At 52.7% G+C, this 21,326-nt stretch overlaps 2 protein-coding genes across 4 annotated transcripts in view; both read right to left on the bottom strand.

Annotated features, from left to right (window-relative positions):
- The window catches only part of PSKH1 (protein serine kinase H1), a 29,808-nt gene extending 18,756 nt beyond the window's left edge, over window positions 1–11,052 (bottom strand). The window contains exons 1-4 of one of the 3 annotated variants that reach the window (XM_086757876.1): window positions 11,034–11,052; window positions 9,582–9,671; window positions 9,109–9,268; window positions 6,926–7,957 (exon numbers count right to left, since the gene is read on the bottom strand). In XM_086757876.1, coding sequence (XP_086614002.1) covers window positions 6,926–7,870 — 945 coding nt within the window. In that variant the 5' untranslated portion in view covers window positions 7,871–7,957; window positions 9,109–9,268; window positions 9,582–9,671; window positions 11,034–11,052. Of the gene's footprint in view, window positions 1–6,925; window positions 7,958–9,108; window positions 9,269–9,581; window positions 9,672–10,735; window positions 10,841–11,033 lie in introns of those variants that run through there. The other 2 variants (XM_086757877.1, XM_086757875.1) reach the window with 2 other exon arrangements.
- Window positions 11,053–17,687: 6,635 nt separating this feature from the next.
- Window positions 17,688–20,534, bottom strand: NRN1L (neuritin 1 like). Its single transcript, XM_086757878.1, has 3 exons — window positions 20,466–20,534; window positions 18,226–18,385; window positions 17,688–18,137 (listed from the first exon to the last, which is right to left on the bottom strand). The coding sequence occupies exons 1-3, from the start codon at window positions 20,521–20,523 to the stop codon at window positions 17,864–17,866; spliced, it is 492 nt and encodes a 163-aa protein (XP_086614004.1). The 5' UTR covers window positions 20,524–20,534; the 3' UTR covers window positions 17,688–17,863.
- Window positions 20,535–21,326: the final 792 nt, after the last annotated feature.

Below are 21,326 nucleotides of genomic sequence, written 5' to 3'. Positions count from 1 at the left end.
AAGGACCAGTGGGAACATTAGAGGGCAGTGGTGCTTCTCTGTTCCTGGCATTTTTTTTTAATCTGCTTTGAATGTTTTCCAGAAGACATACTCTAGTCCAAACCCAGGGAAGCCAGGCTGCCTTACTGCCTATCTTAAACAGGAGATGTACTAGAGGAGATGCCCAGAGGGAGAGCTTTCCCCCTTTCAAGGCAGTTGCTACCCTATAACCAACTTAATCAGCATGTAACATACCACACAAAGCTTTACGATACATGACAAAGCTATAGTTATGGACTGCAGGAAAAAACATGGACACATTTCTGGGGCAAACAAAGCATGGAATAGAAAAAGCTAATACATTGTGAAAAACTTGGCTTTTTCTAGTGGTTATACTTTTTGTCATCAAAACAACAAAAGAGAGGTTTGTTTGTTTTTTTTTTTTAATTACCTATGCATATGTAATTAATTCTAAGTGACCAGAAGTGCAAACACACGGGAACCATTCCAGGACCAGCAGCCAGTCAGTCAAGGATCACACCTACAGTAGCATCAGTGCAAAACTGTTCTTTAAAAAGCCTCATCCAAAATTTGAGCATATTTGTCCTATACTGACTGAATTCTCCTGCAAAGTGACAGGGATTGTGGAGAGATGTTTTCTGTTTTGTGTAATTAAGGGCATTCTTCTGTCCTGAATCCATCCACAGCAGTATCTGCAGAATTGATACAATACTTGCATTTAACTTGGCACATTCAACTCCAAGCTGGGGCAGATGAACATTAAGATGCTAAGTGTTCAGGAAGAGAAAAGGGAAATGCTATGCACATACAGCCACGTTAAGCCTCTCCTTTGGTTCTGCTCTGAAGCCACCTGAGCTCCAAATCTCTTCTTACCATTAAAATTTTTAGTACTTGCTTCTTGGTTGCTTTTGACCAAGATTTGGAGAAGCTGTTGATATACAGGAGGGCAGGACCACCATTCTTGTACACTTTCAAAGCATGAGTGAACAAGGTGCTAAGCAAGCTCATCTAGCTTTACATTTAGCCCTGCTCTGAACAGGAGTTTGGACCAGAGACGTCCTGAGGTCACTTTGTGCCTAGATCTTCCCGCAGCTTTCAGTTCAGTGGTAGGCATTGCAACACCGTACTGCAGGAAGCCAGACCAACTCTTGGTTGATGCTGTCCAGACTGGCGCTCGCCAGTCTGTCGCAACATAACAAGCAGAACCAATTCATGAATGTCATTAGTTTCTTCAAAAAGTTATCACAAATAATGGCATATAGGTTTAGAAATAGGTGCTCTCTGACTTGATGTAACTTCAAAAGGTGACATCGCTACAAAAATACTATGAAATTGTTACATACAATATTTTTATGTGCATCTTAGTTATTTTTCCATAACATGACTGCTTGAAGCCTATGTATATGAACAAGTCTCCAGCCTTGTTGACCATCCTGGAAGCTGCCATCCATGTCAGGGACAGTTTAACAGCACTCCCTTTCAGCATTACAATCTTCGCTAACAAGCAGCCATGGACCAGGTGAACCTAGATTGCAAAAAAGCCTAGGTAGACAGCACAGGTAATCCAAATAAAGGGATGCAGAAGAAACCTTGGCATGGACTTGGCCAAGGAAACAAGCTATACCAAAATGATGCAGCAGAGATCTGCATGTGCGAGAACAGAGCAAGAATGTACTTGTCAAGTCAGGAGAAAAAGATGCTGCAAAGGTTCAGACAAAGTGAGAAACTGGCTGAAGGGTTTGCTGTTTAAACAGAGAGAAAAGGCCAGTTTTTAAATGAAGAATGAGCAAGTCTTAAAAATTAGATTTTGGTGAAGACCCACAGGAGGACCCACCGGCTTGAAGGGGACATGTTTCCAAACATGCCCCCATGTGATGGACACTCATGTTTCTGGAACTACAGACGGGTCCGTATTCCACGCGAAGTCAGCGGGGAAAGGCACCACACGCTCACAGGATCAGAAAAACTCAAAACACTTGCACATGGGCCTTTAGCAGCCATCCCAAAACTGCTGTCACCTTTGCACATCTGACAGCAAAAGCAACAGGGGAAGTATGGGAAGACAGTGTCTTGGGATGTTGTTGGGAGTGCAAAGAAAGTAACTAAGCAAAATCCTAAACAGCAAAACAAACTGGCAAGGGGAGCTGTCAAAGAATGAAGCCACCACAGTAAGGGCACTGGGGACCAAGCCAGCCAGGCAGGACAGCTGGAGAGGTTCTGCATTTATGCCTCAAATCTGAATGAGTCACCAAACAGAGAAGGGCAGAGTCACAAGCAGAAGGCAATTCACACATTTTCATTTATAGATGTAGAATATCAAGACAGACTTACTCCTCGCAATAAAAAAGGAAATGTTTCTGCAGGAGAAGAGGAATTTAAAACTAATTTTATCACCTGCAAAACACACTTTTTATTACCACTTAATCCGTATACATTGCCTGCTTTTTCACCCACCTACAGGGGAACTCCAGCACCGGATCATAATTAAAGAGTTCAAGAACATTTCCATTTAATAGGAAGTGCTTACCCTCCTCACTTTTTCCACACCTAGCCTTCCCAAGGGAGCATTAGACAGCAGGTAAAATTAGCCCGTGGGAGTTGCTAAGCCTTGGAATTGATTTCCAATTCTCAAACCCGGTTTAAATAACGCTGTCTCCAAACCACAAGCCAAAACCACACGCGACACACAGTACCTGCTCCATCGATGGCCAACGGGACCGCTGAACGTCTCCAGCACGTAGGCAGGTGCCCTAAATGCTGCACGCGCAGCACTGGAGCATTATCTGCTCTGCAGGCTGCCTATTACTCAGCTCAGTAATTCTCGAAAGAGGATGAAGCCCCCGCTGAGGGATGAAAAGAGAAGGAAAGACTAGCACCTCTAACAGGATGGAAGGTTACCAGATCGAAGATCTAGCCAGTCCAGTATGCTGTCTCCAACATCAGCCAACAGCAGATACAGAGGGAGAGCCCAAGAAACAGTCCCTACATTGCAATTAGCACTCTCAAGCCTCAAAAGTGTGTGGCTTAGGGACCTCTTTGTCCATACTTAGGACTTCTTAACATCATTCTCTCCATTGATTTGTCTTAATTTCTCCAGTTGCTCTTTGAACTCAAGCAGACTTCTAAGATCCACAGCCCTCATTTTCACCACCTGAAGAACTCTGTATCATCAGCAACTACACAACTTCACTAGCAAATTTTGTCCTGATTGCTTTTGGGCAGAAAGGAACAGACCCTTCAAACTTGACTGGTTTTTCTTTCCCCATGGAAACAATCACAAATTACAACTTTGTGCTTATCTTCAGCAAATTCCTTATCCACACAAAGGCCACTGTCACGTTGCAGCTGCAAAGTTCCTTCAAGAGCCTTTGGTGAGCAACTTCATTAAACACCAGTGGAAAATCCAAGCCACACAAAACCAGATCCTCTCTCTGCATGGCTGCTAAGTCCCTTGCAGAGCTCCTACAGACTTGCAATGCCCAACTGGCTTACGTATCAAACATGTCTCGATCCTTACACCATATTGATCAATGTATCCACTGGCACCATTATTTAGAACAAGTTTTTTGGTGAGGTGTTCCCACTCCGGCACCCACCAACCTCACCTATGGTGAACATACCACAAAGCCAAATCTGTTTTATGAACAGGAAGACAGACCACAAGGGGAAATTATTTGCCCAGACCAGATATCAAAACCAGAACAACCCCTAGTTCAGTTTCTCAATTTATCCACAACATATATTATCTTCCACTTCTTCCACTAAGTTTCCCCGGTGTGTAAAGCGACATAAAAGTATCAACATTCAAGAGAAGGACAAGCTTTGAAACAGAACCAGAGCAAGCTTGTCTTAGCAGGGTAACGATGGTCTGATCTTCATTTCTGCACTTTCAAATTCAAAGGAAACTGTGAATGGAATTCCAGCTTTATTCCTCAGACAACTTTTTTAAGCTACAAAGTGATCCCCAGAAATCAGTTTTATGCCCAAGATTTCAATTAAAATATTGCCAAATTTTCTTTTTAGCAAGTTCTAACAAAACAAGTGAAAAAGAATCACACTGTAGCAGGCTACATCAAATGCAGCCTCAATAGCCCATGTAACCCGCACTCAGAGATGCTCAGAAAAAAAGCATCCCAGGTTACAAAGCCAGCTTTGCTTCGTTCCTCACCCTGCCCATTACTCCAAGCAGTTCAGAAAGTACAGAAGGAGACAGAAGAGATAATCAGAGCAGTGATGTCAGCAGTGCCTGAATAAGCTATTATGGGAGACCTCTCCTATTGATCCTCTAATAGCCTCTTCAAACAGACCTCACACTCCAGCAACAGGAGAGGTGGTAAGAGGGTCCCAGTCAGAAAGCAATTACATTAGCTGGACATGAGCTCACTTGTTTTTCAAGAAGATGGAGCTCCTTCTTAGGTCAGTGCGCATCTTGCCTTCTATTCCTCTCTGAATACTGCTTTGTCCTCTCAGACCAGGTTTTGAGGCCAGACCTTTCAAGAAGTGGGGCTCAGCAAACTCATAGCACTGCTGCTGCGTGACACAGTATGGCAATACAGCTCGGAAGACAGCTCCCTTCTCTCTTGAAACCTGTCTCAGCTGCGCAGCTCCAGCTGTCCTCTCTGGGCACTTTATTTTGCAGGCTTTTAACTTTTCCTTTTCACATCCTCAAAGTTCACATTACAGAGACGAAATGCAGTTGTTGCACTGAAATTGCTTCTGCATCTATCAGACAGACAATTCTACAGCCCAGTCCAATATTCTGCCCATTCTTGTTCCAAATAAACCAGGACTCAGGGCTCCCGCCATTTCAATTATTCTGACAAACTTACTAACAGCCTTATTTCTAACATCTTCCCACTTTGTCCAGTGTAACACACAAAAAAAAGAGCAATTTTCTCTGAACATCAGAAAATTGGGAACATTTAAAAGTCCAGAAGATGGCTTTAAGAAAGCTGGCAAGGTTGTGGGAAGCAAGCCAGACACCTCCAAATCCCTGGCTCACTTCATTTCCACATAGAATTTACTCACAGTCTGTTACTGCATCTCCTGCCAATACCTGGTTACGGTCAAACACATCGGCAATTTAGGGGTATAGGCTTAATTACACTGGTAAATTAAAGCATCCATTTTCCCTGGCTCGGGGAGAACAGAAAGCATCTGGTCAAAACATAAAAGCTATTGGCTGACATATATTTGCTTTCCAAGGAGTAAAACATCTACAGCTTTCCAAAACAACCACTCATGTCACACTCAGTATCCATAACAGCCTCCTAAAGTATGTAATTTATAGTGGGATAACAAGTAAATTGCTTCAGGCTCATGCATTGGCACTTTCAAAATATATAGACTGATGTTCCTCTGGGGCACACGTGCTACCTTTGTGTACACAACCTACACACATCCAATGGCCCTCGTTGCAATAAAAATTTCTCAAAAGTATTCAGTTCTGGCACAAGGACCAGAGAACACAGAATTAAATTAGCCCCGGGAATGCTCAAAACAGTTCCTTCCTATTCACTCTCCCCGTTTTGCCTATGCCTGTACAAGTTTGGTCACAGCTCCCCCCAAATATTTATCTGATGGAGGAAGGGCCTCAGTCTGTTCACTCATTCTTCAAAACAGTCCACATCTTTGATTATTCACGCTGCCCTTCATGTGCTTTTTAAGTCTGTTGTTTTTGGGTTTTTTTCCCAGGGAGAAACAGAAATGCACTCATCATTCAAACGCAGGTGGATGATGGGCACGGCACTGCAAGGACACCCGCAACAGGAACGCTAATTCCTCCTACCAACTGGCTTTTGATCACGAGTATCAAGACGATGTTGAGAAGGGTTTAACCTCAGTTCCTTCTCATACATTTGAAAACTTAACATGTTAGACTCCTTCCATCCATCATTAAAATGCCAACATACCTGTCACATCTAAAAATATGAGAACAATCATTAAATTATTCTGGTTTTCTGACAGTTATTTTACTATCATTTCAGAATCACAAACTTAGCCACTCATTAGCACTTTCCCAGTAGGCTTCATCTCAGAAAGGCACAGTGTTCAGGAATCTAAACACTCTCTTCTCTTATTAAAGACAGTGTTATTAAAGCTTCATTTTTTAATTATTGCCAGTGAGGAATATAGGTAGAAAGACAACTTGCAAATTTGGATACCCTCACGTTCTGTAAGCGTGCCTCTTAGTGAGGTTATGCCTACACCTGGTAACTGAGATCTCCCACCATGACCAGAAGCAAGTCAGCAGGAGCTGTGTCAGCCTGGCACCTGGCAATTCTGCAGAGCGATGGGACTCCGGGAGGGCAGGGGTACCCATCTTCTGCCTAAAATCTATCCCCCAAGGTTCCTCTTTCCATAGCTATTTAATAAAACTATCCTTCAGTCCTCAATTTTGTCACATACCAAGCCCAGGATATAATGCAGATCAATTTCAGAAATGCTCACGCCTCCAGATCTAAGAAGTAGTGACACTCTGTCTGCCATAACCTTGTTTTTCAGCAAAGGTACTTTTCAGACTACACTTAGATTTGCATCAGAAATCAGGCGAGGTATGTACATGCTACACTTCAAATACTCACCCTGGCAGGAGTCTCAACAATGAAACGTCGAACAGCAGCTTACCACGGCTGAGGTCTCCCCAGGTAGAAACCCACAAGCATCCCAGTTCTGTTCTACAGGAAGAGATCTCTCCTTTCTTCATATACACATTTTTTAAAAGAGCTCACTGTGCTGCACTGGAAGCAGTTTTGAAAGCAGACAGAAAACAGGGAAGGCTTTTAAAAGCCGGAATCAGAATCACAGATTTTTTTTTTTTTAACCCTGGTAATGTAACTGCCTTGCACATGACAGCCAGCTTCCGGTCATCGCAAAGACCCACCTACGGAGCGCTTCTTGTTGGACTTCCCCTCACCACACTCACCTCGCCCGAGTAACTGTACTTTCCTTTCAGGATCTGCCGGTACAAGCGGGTGCGGTTGTCATCTTCAAAGGGCATGGTGCCGCTCAGGAGAATGTACGAGATCACACCCAGCGCCCACATGTCCACGGAGTTCGTGTACGGCTTCCTGACCAGGATCTCGGGAGCAATGTACTCCGGGGTCCCACACGTGGTTTTCATCAGGCAGTCATCTCCCTTCTTCCGAGCGCTTGCCAGCCCAAAGTCCGTAATCATGATTTTGGAATCTGTTCCCGGATGGTAGTACAACAGATTCTCTGGTTTTAAGTCCCGGTGTGTGATACCCAGCGTATGCAAGTACTTCACACCATCCAACACCATCTGCAGCACGCGCGTAGCGTCTCTCTCGGTGAAGGAACCTTTAGCAATGATTCGATCAAACAATTCTCCTCCGGTGGCCAATTCCATCACCATGTACACACGGTCCTGGGTCTCAAACACCTCAATAAGCTGGATGATATTGGTGTGGCGAACCCGCCGCAGCACGCTAAGCTCCGACTCGCACACTTCCCTCCCCTCCCGGTATTTGGTCTCTATCATCTTGATTGCATAGGGCTGCTTGGTGGCCTTGTGTTCCACCCGCACAACGCGGCTGAAACTCCCTCTCCCGATCAGAGCTTTAATGTCATACTTGGCTGTCACTCTGGGGTCAAATTTGGCACGGTATTTAGCCACCTTGTTCTTGCGGGGTTCAGGCTGGTCCACGTGGGCAGGCAGGTGGCTCCCAGGGTAGGGGTTAGCATGACGCGGAGGTGAGGGAGAGCCAGCTTTGATGACAGTCCCGCAGTCATCTTTGATGAAATGCTTGTATATGTCACTGTGGCCTGTGTAAGGCTCGACTTTTTTAACCAGGTCTAGCTGCACATCTTTGGGGGGCTCGGGAAGCACTTTGCTTGTCCCACAGCCCATCACTGAATGGTGTTAATTCCTTATCAAGGCATTTTCCCAGGGCAGCATCAGCAGCGACCACACCCGGGGCAACTCCCACATTTGAACCTTAGGAAAAGAATGAGAAGAAACAGATAAATAGGAACCAGTATAGCAAAGTTTCAAACAGGTAAAAAAAAAAATAAAAGCAACTGGTTCCTGTCTCAATGGAGCCACACTACCACAAACTATGACTTTGGGATTTCCATGGTACTTTACTACAAAGCACGCGCAGTGCTTTGCTGCTTTTATCACAAGCCAGTGAAGACAGCGTCTATAAAAACACCGTCACAGTCAGAACAGATGTCAGTGGAAATTGAACAGTATCCCTTTTAATTAAGCGTAGTTCATGTAATGCTCCCAGCTGAGCACTGAATTTCAGTCACAGAATGGTTACGGTTGGAAGAGACCGCTGGAGGTCTTGCCGAGCCCCAATTGCTTAATAAAAATCAAATTAAGGAAAGAATCAAGTGTGTTCCATAATTTTGCTTAATCTGCTCAACTTTGTAAGACAGCAGCCACTCCAAATCTTATCGTTTTGGAATTTCTCACTAGAAACTCCAGAAAGTATCTTAGCAACTTGTTCACTTAACAAATCTTCCTAAGCTTTTCTTTATACTTAAGTGATACCGGTGTCTTAAACATCTCACTACTTTGCTTCTGGGGATCAACAAAACCATGGGGAGACAGAGATTATGGAGACAGAGGCACGGTGTTTTTAAGATGCACTTTACCAGTTAACTCACTGCATCCTCTGTAAAAAGACAGCCCTTACTCAGCCAGAGCAGCTTTTAGCTGGCAATTCCCTCCCCCTCCAAACCCTAAGAAATCAAGATGGGCTTTGACATATTTTAACATCCTGACTCTGCTTTGCTTTCTTTTGCATCTTCAGATACCAAGTGGCACTTCTGTTTCCCCACACGGAACTGAGTGTAGGAAGTGGAATTCCTACCAGCTGTTCCAGACTACAGCAAAGGGAATTCCTGCTCACCACACCGTGTTCTAGCAGAACCAAATCAGCTGCACTTCAGCAAGTCTTTAGGTGCTGATTAAAACATGACTGGCTAGGAGATGGAGAAACTGCCTGTACGAGCTCTGGCAGTTAGCCAAGCAGTTTCAGGTTTCTACTCTTTGGCTCAGAGCCCGTCAATATCATGTCTGAGCCTTCACAGAAGGCTACAGAAAAGCTGTTAATCTTGAAATGTAATTGTACACCTTACCATCACCAAGCGTATCCTCACTCATTCACCTCTCCAAGCAACTATTCAGCACAAAGAGCAGAAAAGGAACCCCGGCTGGTCTTCCATCAGGAGAATTACGTGGAGAAACAAGAAAGGTTTTAGAGGGACACCCAGAAGCAGTTTAGACTCTACATCCAACCTGGAAAGAAAACAAGGCTTTAGTTAAGATTCAATTTTAAAATCAGACACCAACAAAGTAACTTCCCACGTACATCTTCCTGACAGTACCACGAACTTATGCACAACAACCATGCACAAACAGGCCTATGCTAAGGTACAAGCAGTAGAAATAAAAACCAATTTCATAGAAAGCTTAACTGCCTTTCATTGAGGGTTGTCCTGTAACTGGGTGCTTATCCAGACTAAAGTATTGTGACAAAAAAATAAATAAAATGCTATAGCTAGTGCTGAATAATGCCCCCCACAGAGAGTGCTTCCCAGCATTATTGTACCTTAAAGCACATTAAGTTAACAGAGAAATGGAATGAGAGCATCTGCAAACAGTAATTCCACACGAAGAGAACTTGGGTAAAACGTCCCACCTGTAAACAAAATCAAGGAGAAGGATCAGACACTGAACTTGAAAATGTTGTATATAAATCCACTACTAACACGAACTGAGATCAGGCATCAGCTACCAGTATATCAGTGACTCTTTCACGTACGCATAAGGATCTCAGTGAAGCCTACAGAACCCCAGAGCCACACGCTGTGGTCAGCAACAAAACACTTAGCTCCACGTCAGTGCAGGTGGAAATGCTCCTGTGTCATAACCACCAAGAAGCTGGGGGAAGGAACTAACACATCAGAGAAATGGGGCATTACAGGCCCCCTCGAGCAGAGACCACATACTCAGCAGGTGCCAAACCGTCTGAGAGAGGAGGGCACGCCTGCGCTGCAGTTGTAAGCGGTGAGAAGGAACCACTTTACACTTCAATGTCCACCTGCGTCTCTCCTTGGACCACCAGCGCATCGCATCCCACAGTTCCCCAGGGCAATGCCTCAGCTCCTGCAGATCCAGAAGCATCCACCCCCTCTCTGAAAAAATCAGGGCCTGAATGGTTTCACACCTGAGCGTGTCGCTGTGGAGGAGTGTCAGCCACCTAAGCCATCCCAGACCTAGCAGGCCTTCTGCCACCAATTAAATATCTCTGGACTTGAAGCTATTTAATTTCACTTCGCTATGAGATGGCATGAAGGAAATTTTAAGATACCAGTTCTTAACTGTGTCAAGAAATGCTCACACACAGCAACCTTCAAGTCACACCTATGCCAGCACTACATACTGGGGGGAAAAGGCCTGAAAGCACCTTACCTTTAGTGTAACTAACGCACTTCAAAGTGCCCCTGATCGCCTGACACAGACCTGAGTTACCAGCGGCCTGGCAGGCAGCGTAAGCCTTCGCTGCGTTCCTGAGGGGAAGCCCAGGGCTGGGGCTGCTGCGGCACTGCAGGCAGCCGTGCCAGAGCCGGTGGCAGCCCAGAATCGGCCGAACCAACCGGGGTTTCCAAAACTCGGCTCATTTTCCATAACTTAACTCCAACCAGACCGGTTTCCCCCCACCCTTTCCAGGGAGGGGCCCCAGGGCCGGTGCCGGTAGCTCACCCCGCAGGCTCGGCTCCAGGCCTGGGGAGCACCGCGCCCGGCCCGGCGAGGGGACGCTCCAGGCAGCGCTGGGGGCTCCCTCCTGGGCTCGCCCGTACCCGCGGCCCCGGGCAGCGGCAGGGCTGAGGGGCCGGGGCCCGCCGCGCCCTCCCGGGCCGCACCGCTACCGCTGCCGCGGGGCCGAGCCGCCAACAGCCCGAGAGGGAAAAGAGACGAGAGAAGAGGAGGGCCGGGGCCGGGGCCGGGGCCGGGGCCGGGCGGGGCGGGGGGGCCCAGCAGCGGCCGGTCCCGCACTCACCTGGGCCCCACTCCGGCCCGCGGCTCGGCGCCGCCTCCTGACGTCATCACCAAGCGCGCGGACGCCCGAGGCGGCGGGGGGGGGGGGGGGCGGCAAGGGGGGGGCGGACACACCACGCCCGCCCATTGGCGGAGGCGGTGGCGGCGGGCGGGGCCGAGGCCCGGCTCGCGCTCTAGCGCCCCCTGCCGGAGCCGCCGGGAACACCCCGCCCCGGGACCGGCCGGCTGCGGGGTCCCCTGAGCCCCACGGACCCGGGAGCCCCCACAGAGCCCCGCATCCCCCTCAGCCCCACGGGCCCTGGGCCCCCGCTCAGCGCTGTGGGTCCCAGAGGGCCCCCGACAGGCATGGCGTTCCCGCTCCCCACGCTCCTGCCCCCGAGGGGCGGCCACGGTGCCCCGCTGCCCGAGGAGGGACCGCTCCTCGCCTCCCTTTTCGGAGCCAAACCCGGCCCCAGCGCATCCCCCGCGGCGCCTGGCAGAGCTGCTCCCACCGAGCGGCTCCGAGGGCTCCCCGCTGGGCTGCAGGGCTCTGGAAAAACGCTCCCTTTGCAAGAAAACCGCCCGGAAGCATCGGCCCTTTTCCTTGGCACCAAAAAAAAAAAAAACAACCAACCCTGTCCCTGTGAGCTGGGACAGAATAACGAGGCACATTCCTTTCTCCTTTCTTTCCCCTGGCTACTATGTGCCACAAAACCCACAAAGCTTCCTTCATAACCGCTGTTGGACTTTCTTCCTCACAGCCTCTCGCCATCCTCACACCGAGCGCTCCACGTTTCAGCCCCAGGTGACCTGAAAGCAGCGGGCCGAGGGGTGACACCTTCTTGTGGAGATGCTGACGGCGCCGCTTTCTCCGGGGAACACGCGAACGCAACACCGTCGGGCTCGTTTTCCAGCCTGGCTGTCACGTCATTCCCGATGCAGTTTGGGTGAAGTGGGGCTATTTTCACACTCCTACTGTGCGTTTAAAAATAGCTGTGTTTATTTTATATACTCTCAGGCTCTTCGGTTGTTTCAATGCCTAGCAAGTCACACCATAATAAAAGTTATACCTACTGATGCATGCTGCTGTCATCAGCTGCTTTCCCGTGTAATTCTAGGTAAGGTACGGAAATAACCGGTGACAGGTCTGAGAAGGGGCTGCTTGGGCTGTACTCTGCAGATCCGGTGAGTTGTACAGTTTCCTTCAAGAGCAATGAGCCTGTTCTTGTTTCCCCGCACAGCATGGTGGGGTGCATTTTCAGCCTTGTAACCCTCCCGTTTTCTTTCCGGAGATGTTTCCACGGCCGCAGGGTCCCTGCGCTGTCCCTGGGACGTGGCTTAGCCTGTGCCCGATGTGCAAAGCCTTGCACATGTCTCTGTTAAAGCTGATCCTGTTATTTTAGGCTATTTCTGAAGGTCATCCCAGCTTGGTGCCATCAGCAAATTAAAAAGCGCGCCCCTTTCCTCGTCAGCCCAGCTGCTATGGATGGGCGTACAACACTGGGCTGTCTCACCTCGGGCACAGCTGCCTGGACAGGGACAACGCCTCCGCGAGGATGGTTTTCCCTCAGGGTTTTGCATCTTCCATTAGTCACTTCCTCACAGATTTGGTTCCTGGCCGTCTCCTGAGAACATCAAATGAGGCAGTTACAGGTCCATCACCGCTGCTAATTGTCAGCACAAAAAAGTCATAGAGCCAACACGAATCGAACTCTTGGGCCAGAGTCACTGACTTCTGAGAATTTCAATCAGAGCAGCTCTTTCTTGTATTATTTATGCCTTGGTAGTGCTCTGAGACCTACCGGAGCCAAGAGAACATCACACCAGACATCCGCACAAAGCCGACATATCCGCCCAGCAAACTACCCAGGGACGAGGCCAGGAAGGACCCGTAGCTCACCGCAGAAGGTCTGGGGGAAATGTGAAACCTGTGATGGAGCCCAAGAGCAGGCAGGGATCTCAGGGAACCCTCCTGTCATCTATGTGATCTGCTGCCTGCGGGGTTGGGCACCCGATTTGAGTCTGGGGTCAGTGTTAGTTGACCCCTAAACCCGTTATTCAGTCCAGAGCCATTTCTCCAGCAAGAAATGTTTCATGACCAGGGTAAGCGTCTTGCTGCTGAGGGTGCCGGCTGCTGCTGCTGGGGAGGCTCTGCAGCCTCTCGTCCTGCTGTCAACAGGCTGTCATCTGCTTGGTTTTTGATTGACTTTCACCTGGTTCTGCCTCCTCCCTTCCAAGCCATTGCTCTCCTCAGCAAGGAGCCTCACCCTGCTCCTCCTTGCTTGCACCTTCGGAAATCCCCTGCCGACTCTTACCCCCACAAGACCCGCAGCCTGCCGCCAGCGCCATGGGAAGGATTCAGCCCATCGAGGCAGGGATCTCTACAAAGAAGCAGCAGCAGAGGTGGCCCTGCAGCCTGGCTGCTCCCTCCTCGGAACCACCATCTGGTTCCCCTTAGGGTTTTGATTCTCCTGTCAGCAGTTTCCTCATGACTTCTCCTGTGGAAGCTGCTAAAGGTGGGCTGGGACCACCGGGGTGATGCTGGGTATGCAGAGAGGTGGAGCATCCTCCCTCCTTGGAGATGCACAGCTCCCCCTGAGACAGCCTTGAGCAGCTTGCTCCAGCGCTGGGCTAAACCCAGCTTGGAGTAGGAGCTCAGACCATAGACCTCCAGAGCTCCCTTTGCATCCATCACCCGCCTGCACCGCTGCCATCCGAACCTGGAGTCTCACTGGGGCACAACGAGCTGTGATTTCCAACGGAGTGACGGGAACGGCTGGCACCACCTCCAGCATTGCTGCCCGTCCCGGGCACGGGGCAATTCAGCAAGCCTGGGGCTTCCTGCTGTGCTGGGCCCTAGGAAGGTCCCAGAGCAGAGCGGTGTCCCTTGTCTGCCATCGAATGGGAATGTGGTGAAGCGGGAAACCTGGATTTCCTCCGAGCCACATCCCAGCCCCACACGGCGCTGAGCCCATGCCTCAGCGGCCATGCCGGGACAGAGCTCAAGGTTGTCCCAGCAAGGCTGAGCAGAGGTCGGAGAGGGAGGATGTTCAATTAAAGCTGCTTAAAAAAGAAATCCAACTTTCCATATGCCTCTGTGGGGAAAAAAAAAAGCCCCAAAGCTAAGCACAGATGGGGTGCCAGGCTGGGGGCTGAGCACGGCCCTGACGGCAGAGGTGACTCTGGCTCAGCCGTTCCCGCTGCATCCAATCCGCGGGGATTGGGGTTGCCTTTTCGTGCTTCCTTATGGAAAGTTGAACATTTGGCCCCGCAGAAATCCCCGCATGAGGTCGGACAGCAGCCAGCCCTGCAACATAGTGTCCTCCAGGCTACGCACGGCTCCCAGTGCTCCCTCTCCCCTCGGCGCGCTGGGGTGCCGGCGATGCTGGAGGCAGCTCTGCCTGGCATGGCTGGTGCCTGGATGCGCTCCTCCATGGGGACATCGGACTGGGATGGGGGCACTGGGGACTGTGGGAGGGCAAGGAGCTGTCCCATCTCCACTGGTGGCCCTGGCATGGCTTCAGCCCATCCTGTTGGAGAAACCCAAGTGAGTCCTCGCGGACGAGAAGTCATTCCCTGGCCAGCACCTTCATCAGCAAGAAATTCCCTGGGCAGAGGAAAGGAGGATTCATCCATCGTGTGGCAAGGCAGTGGGCGGCATTGCCGCGAGGTTGGCCCTCGTGTCGCCACACCACGTGTGCCATCCCGCTCAAACGGGTACCCAGAATAGTGTCACCATCTGGTTCCAGCTGCCCGGGGACACAGGGTCCTCCCTGGTCCGTTCTGCGATTACAAAAAGTGAATTCAAACATCAACTCAACCTAACTCGGCCTTCCTTTATCCACTTCTTTTTTTTTTAATAATTCAGGTTTGTCTCTAGAAAGAGAGAGGGAGATAATGTCTGCAGAGCATTTAATCTTCTGCCCAAAGAATAGCAGAGAGCAAATTAGGATCTACTCCAATTAATTTGCCTTGATGGGCAAAATCTGGAGAGCGGCCATATCTGGGAATTAAGAACAAAAGCGGGGAGTGTAAAGTAGGTCGCTGGAGTTTCATAACCGGAGCGATGGGGTTTTCACAGCACGCCGGGTGCTCAGAGACGCCCGGTGCCGGGGACCACCAGTCCTTTTCCCCCCCATCCAACGACCGTGGGTTTTAGCCAAGGCAGTTGCCTTAAGGTGCTGGCCAGTGCGTGGGGAGCCTGCCGTTTGTTTTGGGGGCAGGAAGGGGACATTGTTCCTTCACATGGTGAGACATGGCCACAGGATTGTCCCAAACCCTTGAACCCAATGACAGGACAGACACCAGCTGCTTGTCCTAATTTCAGAGCACCCAGAGAGCTTTCCCGGTGGTCGGCATGCCCGTCCTTGCCATCACCCTACTGCTCTCAGCCTTGCAGGCATCTCCTTGAAGGAAGACTAGGGGTGACATGGTGACAGAGGGTTTAGGGCAGTGCTCTGCTATGGACCCTTGCACCATGGAGGATCACCAAGCAGCAGTGACCCACAGGCCCGTCCTAGCCCGGCATCCTTAAATCCCAGCTCCGGCTCCTCGGAGCCATCAGTGCCTGCAGGTTGTGCGGTGACGTGCTCTGATGTCACATCTGGTGACACCTTCCAGCTGCAGGACACGTGTGGCAGCGTAGCCAGGGGTGCAGGCCATGTGTGGTGGCACATGCTGGTGTGCAGAACACATGGTGGCATAGCCAAGGGTGTGGGACATGTGCGGTGACATCTTCCAGGGCATGGGACATGTGTAGGGCATCTTTCTGCATGCAGGATCAAGCACCCAGAGTGTTTGGATTAAAGCGGCGCAGTTTGGTGCACACCAATGTCACCATTGCCATGACAGCCTGGCAAAGCACCACTTCGGTGCCCCCCCAGCTCCCCAACCACCTCCCATCACCGTGCCGGAGGACGATGCGGAGTGGCCCGCAGTGGTGAGACCCCCGCTCCCGGCCCCGCGGAGGTGCCAGCCGAGCGACGGGCAGTGCGTGGTGCGTGGCTGGCGCCTGTCCGGCGTTTATCCTCTTAGCCACCCTGTGGGGATCCGGCACTAATTCATCCTTAAACACAGGATTGTCAGGAACTGGAAAGAATTGGCGGATTATCCCCCAGTGCCGGCGTTAAACACGGGGAGCAGCGGCTGCCAGCCAAGGAGAGCCAGGACGGCTTTGTGCCCCATGTCCCATCAGGGATCCAGCCCTAGGCTCGGCGCCATCCCGCAGCAAAGGCTGCCGGCAGCCCGTCCCCGCTCCTCTCCCCCAAGCCAGCTCCAGGCCGGTTAATGAAATAAACGGTAGCAAATAAATACGGGGTCCCCCTTTCCAGCTGAGGGATGGCAGCAACCACTCAGCCCCCTGGGCTGCAGCACAGCACAACGATCCAGGCCACACTGCCCGGCCTGGGGGCTGGCAGGGGACCGGGACAGCTGGGGTGACGTTCCAGAGAGTGGGAATCACACGTTTAAGTGACCAGACCTCACAGGAAGAGCTTTTGCAATGACACTAGCAATAATTTTCCCCGAGGACAGTGATAATTGAGCTTCTCGCTTGCACACCGAAGGCTTTCCAACAGCAGCCAGCGTGCAAGCGCGTCCCCGGACCAACCCACGACCGTGCCCCATGACCGGCCGTGAGGATATTTTTTGGGACAGCCTTGAAGTCACCCTGGGAATCAAAGACTCACACTCATACTCACAGCATGCATCTGCTTTTCTCATCACTCCTGCTCGCAGCTGGGCCTTGCGCAGCAGAGATGTTGCGGGTCCAGGACAGGGTGGCACTGACGTTGGCCAGAGGATTTTGGCGGTCAGGGTGCTGTTGCCTTTATGGAGTGTGATGGTGTCCCACCAGATCTACTCGCTGCCAGGAGCCTCGGGGCAAGGAGCCATTGATCTGTGCAATGGGTGAGGTGGCCCATTTGCAATTTTTATGTTTTTAGGTGGCAGGCGGGGGGGAGATGGCCATTCCCTGGAGAGAGGGGAGGTCGCCTCACCAACCCACCCTCGGGGAACTGGTTTGCCATAAGGGGGTTTAATATGCTAGGAAAAAAAGGAAATCTGAAGTTTGCAGCATAACAGCAACAGGGGTGGGAATAACAGCACCTTCCATCGACCGACGCAAGCTGAACCAAGTTAAACTCCAGCACGTCATCTTGGTTTAACTGCCACGAGTCCCACTCACGGCCTGGATGAGAGCTTCAGTCCCCTGGCTTCCTTCACCTGTATCATCTCAGCTAAAGAAACCTCTTTTCCCTGCAAACCACAATTTCCTTGATGACCATTAACAGGACCAAATATAGCAGGGCCAAAACAGAACGGATGGAAGCCACTGGAGTTGCATGTCAGAGGACAAGCCGTCGGTGTTTTCCTAAGATGCCCCTTAAAATAAAGCAATTGTTTGACCCACCTCTAAAGGGAACATCCTTTACGCCTAGCCCTGAAAAGCAGCTGTCAGGGAACGGCAGGGCAGTGGGAATTCCCAGCCCAGCCTTCCCCGGGGCTGTTGGGGTTCTGTGGGCTGCCTGGTGTGGCCATGGGTGATGCTCCAAAGGGACAGAGCCCCCCCAGTGACCCTCCCCAGGGGCTGGCCAGGGAGCATCTCCTCTCCAATCCCTGGAGTAAACCCGGAGCTTGGGAAGAACACGAGGGGGATCCCATGGCAGAGAGACAGGAGAAATGTAAAAGTGTCTTTTAATATAAATATAAAACCATCTGAAAAGCTCCAGGAGAGGACTGTGCCCTGCGAGGGATACATGGGGAGAGGCGGGCTTGGCGGGGACCACGGGTGCCAGTGCCCAGCCAGCGCTGGGGGATCGACCTGGGGCACGGGTACCCCGCAGGCGGGCAGGGCTAGAGCCGGGGCACCAGCAGCGGCAGGGCCAGCAGGGCCAGGAGACGGGGACGTGAGGGGGTGGCCGAGCCCCGCAGCGTGGCCTGGTTGGTCTCGGCTGCCGGTGAGCCCTGGGCGCTGGCCAAGCGTCCCCGGGCGCTGCACAGCTCTTGCAGGTTCCCCTGGAATTGGATCTTGCGGGATTCCTGGCGCAGCGATTCCCAGATCGCAGCTGCTTCCTCGGGGCAGCTCGACAGCACCTCGCTGGCACAGGCGTGGAAGTCGTCCCAGGACCTGGGGAGATGGGCAGGAGTTGGGGGGCACTGCTGGTGGCAGGTCACCTGGCCATCCCAGCAGCTCCCATGGGGACGGGGACACTCACTTGCAGATGGTGTCCAGCTCCTGCGCCTCCTCGCCGCCCTCCTCCTGCTGCTGCCGGACGCTCTGGGCCATGCTGTCCCCCAGGCTGATGAGGCAGCCGGCGAAGCCCTTGTAGATGGTGTCACACTTCCCCGCCATGCTGACGGGCTCCTGGCTTGCGGCTGCAGGGGAGAGGAGAGACAGAGCTGAGCCCCCGCAGACCCTCCTGATGGCCATCACCTGCCCAGCTCAGGGGCAGGGGTGACACCAGGCTCCAAAATGTGGCAAGGGGCTGGCACCCCCTTCCACATCCCACCAGACCCCTCGGCATCCTTTCCGCAGGCGCTCGGAGTGAACCTTCGCTCCTGGCCCGGGAGCCTGGCGTGGCACACACGATGCGATGACCCCACAAGCGATGCTGCTATCAGCTGCAGGGGAAGGGCAGCATGCCGGCCACTTCGCCTCAGGCCTCCCGGGCTCTTCCCGGAGCCATCTGGCCCAGCTTTTATCCCCTAACGGCAAAGATTAATTTGTGACTACAACAGGGGAAAAAAAAAAAAAAAAAAAAAAAAAAAAGCAAAGGCTTGACAGGCTGGAGTCTCTGCTCCTGCTGCAGTGGGGAGGAAGGGGGAAGGGGAAAGGGAAAGATGAAAGGAAAAGGGGAAGAGGAAAGATGAAAGGAAAAGGGGATGAAAAAGCACAAAAGGAAGAGGTGCAACTCCAGCTGCTTCACCCTGGGAAGCCCCAATTCCCTGCTCTGCTCCACAAGGGATGAACCACCAGGACTGGCTGAGCCCCGGTGCCGGCCAGGGGACGATGGGTGACAGGGTGTGTTGGGGACGACTGCGAGTGCATCCACAGCCAGGGGGAGCCCAAAAAGAGCTGATGTGTGGCTGGGTCACAGGCTGTGCGGTCAGCTTGGCTCTGCCTCGGGTGCCCCGCAGGGCCACATCGCCTGAGACTTTTCGAACCGCCATGGGTGTGTGCCTGGGAGCTCTCTAAGCTGAGGATGCTAAAAAGGCATGAGGACAGCCCTGGAGGGGTCCCCTGCAGGCAGGAACCCCCAGAAGCAGCCAAAAACTGTCCAGTGGCTGCCAAGGCAGCCAGGATGTCTCCAGGGAGCCGTGTGCTGTGCCGCTGGCATCCCGTGCCTGTGCCCCTGGAAAGCAAAGCGGCCGTGGCCGGGACTAGCTATGGGTGAGCCGGAAACCTCAGCCGTCACAGAGCACAGTGGGGGTTCACGATGGGAAACACCCTGCCAGCATCGCCGAGGGAAGTCTCAGGTTGATGCCAGCCATGTGAGTGGCAAATATTGCCGGTACCGAGGGAGAAAGTGGGATCTGTCGCTCCTTTGACCCAGCTGGGCAACAAGCGTGTTTCCCACTAGCCCAGGGACGCACGGGCTCGTAGGGCCAGCAGATGCCTTCCCTTGCCCAGCTGGTCCCTGCCACAGGCTGGGGTTTGGCTTCCCAGGCTCCTCTGACGCCTGGTGTGAGCCCTCCCCTCCACCCTGCTCCCTCAGCCAGAGGCCGGAGAAACCGGGAGGGCAAACCACCTCCACTACCCCACCGCAAAACCACGCAAGAAAAATCTGTCACCGGCTCTGGCAGGGCGGGAGCCCCGAAAGAAAGGCACGCAGAGTTTCCCACTGAGCTGCAGCACATCGCTGGCTCCAAGCGAGCGCCGACGCAGGGCTCAAATCATCCTCCACACTCCAAGCCCCAAAACTACCCCAGGTTTGGTTGGTGGTCCCCGTCCTCCGTGCAGCGCTGGCCCGGGTTAGCCCCCCCGGGCTCCCGCATCCCTTTTTGGGGCAGGGACGCCACCGGGTACCGCTGTGCCCGGAGCCGGACGGTGTCTTCCCTCTGCTCTGGGAGGAGCGGGAGAGCGTGGAGGGGCCACGTCGGTGCCGAATCTGCCCGATGACCGCTCCCCAGCGCGGGGTGAGGGGGATGCCCTCCGTGCCCCGGGTGAAGGCGGGCGGGCAGGGAAAGCCACCGGGAGCGTGAGGTCGGTGGGCAGGGCTGGCTTGGGGCACCGGAGAGCCGGACCCGACGACCACCCCTGCCTGAGCAGACGGACCTCCGAGCAGTGCTGCGAAGCCGTTTTCCTCCTCTCTCGGAGGAAAGGAGGGAGATGGGGCGAGGGTGGATCGCTGAGCCTCGGGGCAACCGGGCACCCCGCTCCCTGAAGCCGGAGGCAGCCGGGGGTCCCGGTCCCTCTCCCACCCGCCAGAGCCTCCCCCGGCCCCGCGGCACTCACCGAGCTGCAGGAGCAGCGGGAACGCGACGCCCAGCAGCCGCCAGCAGCCGCAGCCCATGGTGTGCACGCCGCCGCCGCCCTCCGCTCCGCTCCGCGCCGCGCCCCGCTCCCCGCTCCGCCCTCCGCTCCCCGGCCCCGCCCCCAGGAAGCCCCCTCGGGGCTGGACCAGATCCTGCCATCCCAAGAGCTGTGAAAAGGGGAACGGACGTCCCCTTCCTGCGCTCAGCAGCCCCCCAGCATCCCTCACGCAGCCCTCCCGCCTTGCCCCGCTGGAATCAAGCAGAGAGTTGGGGGAAGATCCGGAAAAGAAAGGGCACCCCAGCGCCTCACCTCCGGCTCCAGCCTGGAGATGGGGTGTGTCCCCCCCCGCCCCCCAAGACGTTTCACATGCTCCAGGAGTGGTTCCAAAGACTGTCCAGCCTTCCTTCTACAACACAACCTTTTGGGTTTGTATTTTTTTTTTCCTCAAAAAGTTGTTTATTGAATTGTTCTTAATGTTATTTCAAAAAAAAAAAAATTCAAAATTTAGATAAAAAGAAAAACCCTGGTGTAAAATCAAAACCATGGACATGCTCCAATACACAACAGAACCAATGGCCCACAGGGGCTGGCGCAGCCCTGACCATCCCAACCTCCTCAGGCAGCTCCAGAGGCAGCATCCCTGCCTGCATGGTGTAGGATGGGCTGGGCACCCTACTGTGGTGGCAGCGGGGAGCTGGAGTTAAAGAAACCCCCTCTCCTGCTCGGCTGCTACCCTCCCAGCTACTCACCGCACCAGGGAGGACGAATTTGAGTCCTTGACTAAGATACGGGAACTAGGTTGTGGTCAACAAGGAGCACATGTCTCCAGCAGCCCCCTTG

The sequence above is a fragment of the Chlamydotis macqueenii genome, chromosome 13, assembly GCF_036417535.1.
Source record: "Chlamydotis macqueenii isolate bChlMac1 chromosome 13, bChlMac1.mat, whole genome shotgun sequence".
NCBI classification, from domain to species: Eukaryota; Metazoa; Chordata; class Aves; order Otidiformes; family Otididae; genus Chlamydotis; species Chlamydotis macqueenii.
The sequence above is the reverse complement of the archived record's forward strand: the minus strand, read 5'-3'. Positions and strand labels throughout refer to the sequence as shown.